This window comes from Pygoscelis adeliae, unplaced genomic scaffold (genome assembly GCF_000699105.1).
Source record: "Pygoscelis adeliae isolate BGI_AS28 unplaced genomic scaffold, ASM69910v1 Scaffold429, whole genome shotgun sequence".
NCBI classification, from domain to species: Eukaryota; Metazoa; Chordata; class Aves; order Sphenisciformes; family Spheniscidae; genus Pygoscelis; species Pygoscelis adeliae.
This window is the reverse complement of record NW_008825561.1, coordinates 579,297-588,721: the sequence shown is the minus strand read 5'-3', so window position 1 is coordinate 588,721 and position 9,425 is coordinate 579,297. Positions and strand designations below refer to the sequence as shown.

The window sequence follows — 9,425 nt, the reverse complement described above, 5'->3', positions numbered from 1 at the left end:
CAGGTTTTAATAAGGTTTTACCCCTCCTTTTTTCTTACGAATAAATAAATGAGTGTTTGCAATAATAAGGCCAATACATAACACATCTCCACTTAAAACACAGAATCCCTTACCTTTGATTGCTCTGGAAACCCAATCAGAATAACAATAAGGTGGTCAGCAATTTGTGAACCCGCATCCAGTGGAATAGGCATGCAAGATGATGGAGAATTTGGGCAGACAACATTGTGTGTCAGAGACCCCAGAAGTAGCCAGGACAGCAAACGAATGTGTGAGACACATTCTATGAACTCTTTGGGCCTGTCAAGAAAGAGCGGATTTTACAACATTGCTAAGTTTTCTGATTTTCCCCAAAATACGGAGTCTCCTTATGCACACTAGGCAGATGCAGTCGCAGTGTGCTGGAGGCACAGGTCCTTGGTACAGCTTATGGGAAGACTAGAACCACACAGAACTTAGTGGACTTGATGTACCATTAACAAGTCCAACTGAACATATTTGGTGGGTCTAAGAAACAGTCTTTATAAAAGGCTAAAACATTCACAGATTCACTAGTTCCATACACAGTGATTTTTCACACAGAAGTCATCAGATGGGAAGGGTTGCCCAAGTGGAAATGCTCCTCTCAGCTCCCCTGGACAGCACACAGCTGACAGGGTGATGGCAGGAAATTCTTCATTCCACAGAGAGCTCCAAGGCAGGCGCCATGCCTTACTTCCACTGTGTTCCACTTCTCCATCAGTAAAGTGGAGTTAATTTCTCTTTTCCTTAGCCTCTCCTTGGACATTTGGACTGCATGCTTTTAAGGCAGGGACTATGCTTTTTTGTGACACTTAAGTGTTCACCCACCATCTAGTGCAATGTCTAGTTGTAAAGCAATGTGCTTATATAATCTAAAAGGAATAATACTTTTCTGGTGTTATCTTGTCTGTCCCCTTGCCGCTACCAAGTTCAGATTACTTACTCATTTGAATTCATAGGCACAGGAAAAAAATAATTGGTTTTCGATCAATAAATCACTACTTACTAGGCCACTCACTACTGTTTTGCATTTCTAATTTGATGTTATTGTCAAGGACTCATAGCACCAAACAGGCATTCCATTAATATTTTTTTTTAATAGACTCTGATACAATGCTCTTCCTCAAGTACTTATAGGGTCTTAAAGGAATTCACTACTCAGAACACACAGTCCTTTTTTTACATGTAAGAAACTAAAGCACGAGGGGATAACAACTCCATATTTCCAAAACTAGATATGTTCTACATGAAAGTACATGCAGACATACATACAGGACTGGAGCATAAGCAGCTTAGTCCCCAGAATCCTGGGGCAGGTAGTCTGGGACAAAGCTGGGACACGAATACAGGTTTGTTGAACACAGTCCAATGGTCTACACTCTAAACATCTTGTTTGTTGTCATTGTAAAACAAAGGACAGTATCCCCCTTCTTTTTGAAGATAAAACACTGCACATTAGGATTTCTCACAGTGAAAAGGGATAAAAAACATGTCTTGAAGAGCAGGATTTCTCTCATTTAACTTTAACCAGATGAAGTTAGTATTTTTATCATCATATCAATAGGCTTACACTGACAGTTCTCGCTCATTTGTACTCCATAATTTCAAAGGACATTTCCCATTGTATTCTCTATAATTCCCAACATATTTTCTGTAATTCTAGGACTGATCAAGTACCTGTGTGCTTTTCACTGTCTGTATCTAGATCGAGAATCAAGTTAATCTCCAGGGTAACACCAGTCAAGCCAATGGAGTTACCTCCACTGTCCCTTTGGCATGTACTTTTAAATATTGCATTGATGAACTCCTCAGTTAAGGATCAGGGAGCTGCTGACCAGCTGTTTCAATGTCCCATGGCCGCCATTCCCTACTGTGGGTCTTATCTATGAAATCTGGCAATAAACACAGAATTTTGTGAAGATTCTAATTCATTTTAGTATTCCTTTTTGTGGAAAAGCATTCTCACCCTTGTTGCATTGCAGAAGGAGGATGGTAAAGCCAAGGCAAATATCGGATCACAGCTTTGTTGTCTCTGTGGTTTCCCCGTGTGATTTCCATAGCAGCAATCTGAGCTAAACCAACTTTCAGATGTCCACCAAACGTGTCTTCATGCAGTGGCTGAGAACAAGTCTTCATGTGACTCTGCAAGGCAAAGACCTGATTTCCTACCCGAAAAGAGTATTTCACTTGAACTAATTTCTTTCAAGCAACAGCGTATTCTATTTCATTTCCCTTCAATTCCTTTCTCAGGGTTTCTAACTGTGCCTACAAAACTACAGAACAAAACTCAGAAACAGATTTTAAAAAATTCTCCAGTCCCTATATTAGTAACAGCTTTGCGATGCGGATCTTTCCACGGAGGGCCACATTTTCAATAGCCCACACAAAATATGAATTGTGCAAAATGTATAGGCACCTTTTGTATCAGCAAACTCAACAGCTGATGAATACAAACTAATGGTTGCACATCCAGAGAGCTTAAGTGAAGAAGAAAGAATCTAACCATTTAACAAGATAGCATCTGGGCAGGAAATGCCTTCCCTGTGCAATATTCCGTTTACATGTACAGAAATAAGCTGTCGCTCATTCACCAGCAATATGACTATGTTACACTATTCAGCTGCTACAAATGCCTTTAAGCCCTGGAAATAAAAGGGCTAAACCTTTGTCTTGGTTTCGGCAGGGATAGAGTTAATTTCCTTCCTAGTAGCTGGTACAGTGCTGTTTTGGATTTAGTATGAGAATAATGTTGATAGCAACAGCTAAAACATCGGTGTGTTAAGTAGTGCTTACACTAGTCAAGAACTTTTCAGCTTCCCATGCTCTACCGACTGAGAAGGCTGGAGGTGCACAAGAAGCTGGGAGGGGGCACAGCCAGGACAGCTGACCCAAACTGGCCAAAGGGACATTCCATAGCTGGGCATTGGTCGGTGGGTGGTGAGCAATTGCACTGTGCATCACTTGCTTTATATATTATTATTATTTTATTTTACTTCAATTATTAATCTCTTTTTATCTCAACCCACAAGTTTTCTCACTTCTACTCTTCCAATTCTTTCCCCCATCCCACCAGGCTGGGGCAGTGAGCAAGCAGCTGTGTGGTGCTCAGTTGCTGACTGAGGTTAAACCATGACAACCTTTTACCAAGAAACATGCAAATATTTATGCCTGGAAAGATAATTTATTATCCCGCTTTGTCAGCTCTAAGGAATGTTTCATTGGTGCTTCCTGAGATACTTCTATATTTCTAATTAAGCTAACTTTGCGTTACCTTCTGTTACTAGACTAACAGAACACATGCTGAGTTGCATTTGCTTGCTTAAAGGAAAGCCATATGCTTTGCACAAGAAAATCCAGGTCATCAGTTATTAAATAATTGTAACAGGATAAAAATCAGTGGATAAATAATATTTTATAACAGGTAACTATCTGACCCCAGCAACTTACACTCTCAAAAATCACTTACTTGGTCTCTTTCAGGAGAAAAAAAAAATTAATATCTAATGACTTTGTTACAGAGCCAGGTAAAAAGGATAGACAGGTATGCAGGCAGATACATTATACTTCTTCAAAAATGGTGTAGTTTTCTAAATAAAACCTTGCTGAGCTTTACCAATTAAAATGTTATCCCAAAGGGAAAAAAAGGTAATAAACCGAACAGAAACAATAAACTGCAATGTGATTATTTTGAGAATTAACATTTATACCTTTTTTATAATGCAGTAGTTGCTAATACACAGGACTGAAAATAATTAACCTCTTTCAAAGAAACTATTCTCAGACACGCAAAATAAGACATTGGAAATGAACAAACAACTTTAACTATTTCTGTTCACTGAATTTCTACAGAGTAGCAATTTCAAAATTTGAAAACCAAGATATAACTTTTGCTGTTGGGATTGTTACTGGCCATATAAATCATACAGGATTTTTTGTGTTAGTTTGGTAGCCCAGATGCTGTTGATAATACATACTCGTAGTAAGAAATTGTACAACTGGATAATCTTAGGACTCACCTCCTAGGAACACCTCTGTTAATAAAACCCAAGCAACATAAGTAAATATATTAAATGAGCTTACAAGAATTTGAATCTAGATGTTGTGAATTTGTTTAAAGTTCTGACTATTTGTAAACTTAGAAATGCTTACAATTATTTTCCCAACTATGTTGGAACCACAGAATAAGTTTATCTGGTCTGGTTAAATAAGAACTGCCTTTTTGTTTTCCAAAGACAGCCAAAGCTTATTCTTTACAATACATAAAATTATGGTCATATTTGACCCTCCTATTTGTTAATCTTGTTCTCAGATTCCTGTATTACATGGCTAAATCAAAACAAAATGAAATTTTAGACCATTTGGTTCTGATTTAGTTTTAAATGGCCAGACTACACATTTGGGAAGCTTCTTGTCTAATTTCAAAACATAAAAGTGAAGAACTGGGTAAAGTTTTAGTTCATGTCCTACCTATATCCATGTATAAAAATTTAATAAATAAATAGTCCTACTGAGCATAAGAAATTATCATCTTATCGGACTTAAGCATTGTAAGAGCATTTCTAAAAATCAGACTACAGTTCAAGGGAGAAGGGGCAGAAGGAAAAAGTGCAAATGGCAGAGAGCTTTCTACAGAAATATTTTACACAGGAGAGAGGATACCTGCAAGTATTTATAAATAAATTTTCCCCATTCCTGGTTTCAGATAAGTTCATGTTTTTCTGTGGAACTGGCAAACCAGATGTATCTCCCCCTCATTTATGATTCATTTGCCTACCTATTCTGAAAGCAGTTCTGAACTGTAAGAGAAATGGATGAATAACTTTAAAGGATAGAGTGGGAAGGCAATCCAATTCAGCTGAAAATGATTAATTAGTTTGTTCTTTGAAGTCAATTTCTACTCCAGCACAAAAGGCTGCGTCCCTTATTAGAGTATTATTTTAAAACTCAGCGGGATTCAAGGAATATGGCCAACAGGGTAAGAACTTAACAAAATGGATATTTTGTCCAGTAAAACAAGGTTACGGTGAGTTTCAAGAGACATGAGTTTCAGTTTAGTTGGGATTCTTCTTCCTTTGTGGTAAGTATTAACCTGCAATAAGGTGTCCTCTCTGGGGCATGACATGGGGTGGAGGGGGCAGGGGGACAGTGAGCAAGTGAGTGTGCGAGAAACTAGTTCTCATCTCATCGCTTCATAAACAAACTCCTGTATCGAAATCCACTGCAGGTTATAATTTATTCTGTCTCGACTGCCACAAAATGCTTGCATGGACTTGTGGCATGAAACGCGCCAGTGCATTTCCAGTAACTTTCAGCAGAGGACTGGTGCAGTAGTAGAGGGGCCCTTTCAGGGAACACTATACCGATTTATCAGGAAAACAGACCATCGACACCCTTTTTTAGCAGATGCACTCTGTGTTATAGAAGCACAGTTGCTCTTGAGGTTAGAAACAAATGCAAGAGCTTGGTCAAAGAACTTCCCTAGAAGACCACATGCGCCAAAGCCCAGGTATGTAAGCAACGGCAATATGATTCGTACTAGCCAGAACAGGACAGCACTGTTTTTCTCCATCTGTCAACTGAGCTTTAGATCACATAAAAGCAGTTTGGCAGCTACTCGACCGTGCCCAGTAACGAAATGACCTCTTTCAGTTGACAAACTTGCCCTTGGATCACCGAATTGCTCGTGTACAAGGACGTAAAACTCTACTGCCAGATTTCAGAAATGGCTGCATCTTTGACAGCATACTCTCCTCCGTATCTGTAACGGTCCCTCTGCCGCACTCCCACACCATTCATTTGTCTTGCCAATTTTGCAGAAGTTAGAAGCGTCAAGGCCTAGTCACACCTCTGCCTCCATTTTATATGCTGAAGGAAATCCACCCTTGTGCAAGGTACGGGTATGTAGCTCAAAAGACTACGCTCTAACTTTGCCTGGCATTGATAAGTGACAGATGGTTCCATTATAAGACAGGTATTTTCCCTCTACAAAAAGGAGGATTTTAACCACCAAAGTTTCACCTCCAGGTCAGTGCTCACTTAGTACTCAGCCTCAAATGGTACAATAAAACTACCTAATGGGATAGTGTTATGCTAAATAGAATAAATATTGCCCCCTCCACAGCATTATGGCTGACCGTTAGTGATACATTAGCTGAAATATTACATTAATTCTTTATTTAAGCTATTAACAGTAGATGTTACTTTGCTAGCAATTGAAACAGCTACACTTCTATTATTTCCTATTATACAGCAGCAGTGTTACTTAGCCTAGTTCTTTTCTAAAACACCTTAAAGAATTTCCATTTTGTAGGAAACTTGATAGATACTGGCTTCCCCCATGAAACAGAAATTCCAGGTTTTGACCAGCTAACTATTATTAGGGCATTTTCATGAAATTAATTCCTAAATAAAATATTTTATGTTGACAGAAGTATTTTCCTGTCACTCCTCTTACAATATGGCATCAAACTAATGTAAAGAAACCAAAAAGCAGTTTGCACTACAGAGGAAAGAACTACTCAGTTTTCCCCACCTCAAAAGAATATATCCCGACAATGAACACAACAGCATCCGTAAGAAAAAGGACCCCCTTTTTTTTTTTTTTTTTTTTAGGTCAGTTACTGCATTGTAATAACCTCTGAACTTCCAATTAACTTAAGTGTCTGTTTGTGTATATAAGAGACATCGGATTCCTCCAAAAGAGTTAATTAATTGTACAGGCAAGGAGTTTTATGTTTCCATGGGTTATATGAAACACAACTATTTCTCACAGTAATTTTGGTATGACATTAGCTTATCATCAATATTTTAGAAAAAATTATCATTAGCTTATCATCAACATTTCAGAAAAATCAAGCCTGCATTTTTATTATGCGCTTACTATATTTGAATCAGCCTCCATTTCAACACTGCATAAGCTACTTTTTACTGATCCCCCAGAAGTGTCTGATCTATAACAGTACTAACATTTTTAAAAAAGAAAGAAAAAAAAACTGTCAGTCATCCTCAAAGACTTCAAACCGTTTCTCCCAGGCAGGTTCATTACAGAAAACATATTTTTATTAAAAAAGCACATACACTTTAGATCAATGTATGCCCAGAACCAACCTTTAATTTGGTTAAGGTATGCATATCCGCAATGAAATCCAGCACTTCCCCAACATACTGCCTCATGCATTCCATTGCTGCTGTTCCACACTGGAACATAAAAGAAATAAGTTTAAGTACCAGGTTTTGAATATGTTCATGTTTTTGTCTTTGTTTCTTGTTCACCAGAACACAATTTGTCTGTCTCAAATTCTTTATTTTACTTTTTAGTTAGAGTACTTTAATTAGGAATAGGTATCCTTTGATGTTTTTCTTCTCACTGTAATATGCCCTCTTATCTGATTGATAGTATAAAAAGATAGCCCAGTCACTGTAGCTTCTTCATGCATCATAAAATACTCTCATCTGTGACAGTAATAAAAGATTAACCGATGAAACTTTCAAGAATATCCTTGTCATGTCATCCCGAAATTTACAGTGGTCCAGAATCAAAGTCTTAAAAAGTTGATGAGACTTGCAGAACTCAGTTCTTCAAGCAGCTGAACATTTCTACGAGTGGAACCAATCAGCCACAATCCCAGAAAACAAAATTCAGTCACAGGTACAGATGCCCTTATGTTCGCATTAATCATGATGGAAAAACAGTTTAAATGACTGGCTTCAGGTATTTGATGTGTAATCTGTAATGACTAAAATGAACATCACTGAAATTTAAGTGTTACTTTTTTTTTTCCTTTTTTTTTTTTAAACTAAGTGTTTCTGGGATATTCCTGAAGCAAAATCATTCAAAATACAGCATTCTAACAGTCCTTAAGCTAGCTGCAATTTTCAAAAGGGGAAACAAGGACTATAAGGGATAAGTTAAAACCTTCATGAACTGCTCCAGTTTGACCACAAAGGTGTAAGCATTGAGAAGCGACCTGTGCCAGAGCAAGAACGACCTCAAAGGGAAAACAAAAGGACTCAGTGTGGTGCTTGTTGTATTCCCACAGTACAAATTTTCATAATCCTTTTCCTAGAACACAGTGAGAAATGCAAATCTGGCCTTCGGCAAGACATGCCCAAGGTGTGCAAAGCAGTCAATGGAACAAAGCTGCCAGATTAAATAAAGGCTTTGAACAGAGCAGAGAACCCTGGAGAGAAGCTTTCAGAAGGGGATACGACTGACCCACTAGGTATCATATAAACTTCTGTTTACGTATTAATAGTCTGAGGTGAAGATAATGCTAGCTGAATTCAAGGGGAACTACGAATGCCTCATTCTTAGGGGCCAAGTAAAAGCAATGCTTAACTTTCGAGGCTAAATGATTAAATTATCACATTAGGTATCTTTCTGAAGTCACCAAAAACTACCGTATCCAAAGTCATAGGCTCAGGGCAAAACATTGCAGTAAAGTTTACAGGGGAAAACTACTCTTCTTTGACCTCTGTTTAACTACATACACTTTGAACACAGAAACCAATTACCCTATCTGAGTATACAAATGAACCACATTTAATTTTGATCACAAAATTATTAAGCCATAATTGAGTTTTAGTGGCTGAAATTTGAAAAAGTGCTAGCATTCTATTTTTAAGCAACTGACCTGGGCACTTCTCATTTTTGTATGTTAATATCAATTTACATGGTGTTGAACTATACCACCCTCTGGCTTTTCAAATGCTACGCCTGTCAACAGTAAAACAAGGTCCCTGGTAGCCCTGGCAGCATATCCTCCATCCAGTTTATGTGGACTAAGAATTGCACACGGGTTCTGAAACACTGAATAATAGAATTATAGAAGATACTATACTCAGACCTCTGAAAATAATGCTCAGTTGCAAAAGACTTCTCTCCAATCATTGATTGTTTCATTCAAGCAGCAGGCAACCTGATTCTCTATGATTTCTTCTGAAATGATCGCTTTCCTATCATACCTTGTAACACCATAGAATCATAGAATCACAGAATCATTAAGGTTGGAAGAGACCTCTAAGATCATCGAGTCCAACCGTCGACCCAACACCACCATGCCCAATAAACCATGTCCCTAAGCGCCTCATCTACATGTCTTTTAAATACTTCCAGGGATGGGGACACAACCACTTCCCTGGGCAGCCTGTTCCAATGTTTAACCACTCTTTCAGTAAAGACATTTTCCCTCACGTCCAATCTAAACCTCCCCTGGTGCAACTTGAGCCCATTTCCTCTCGTCCTGTCGCTTGTTACTTGGGAGAAGAGACCAACACCCACCTCGCTACAACCTCCTTTCAGGTAGTTGTAGAGAGCGATGAGGTCTCCCCTCAGCCTCCTTTTCTCCAGCCTAAACAACCCCAGTTCCCTCAGCTGCTCCTCAGAAGACTTGTTCTCCAGACCC

General features: G+C 38.5%; 1 protein-coding gene across 1 annotated transcript in view; it reads right to left on the bottom strand.

The window, feature by feature from the left end:
- Nucleotides 1-9,425, bottom strand: part of LOC103923928 (protein unc-79 homolog) — a 113,706-nt gene that overhangs the window by 13,671 nt on the left and 90,610 nt on the right. The window contains exons 41-43 of the mRNA XM_009332368.1: nucleotides 7,129-7,218; nucleotides 1,988-2,163; nucleotides 114-300 (exon numbers count right to left, since the gene is read on the bottom strand). Coding sequence (XP_009330643.1) covers nucleotides 114-300; nucleotides 1,988-2,163; nucleotides 7,129-7,218 — 453 coding nt within the window. The remainder of the gene's footprint in view (nucleotides 1-113; nucleotides 301-1,987; nucleotides 2,164-7,128; nucleotides 7,219-9,425) is intronic.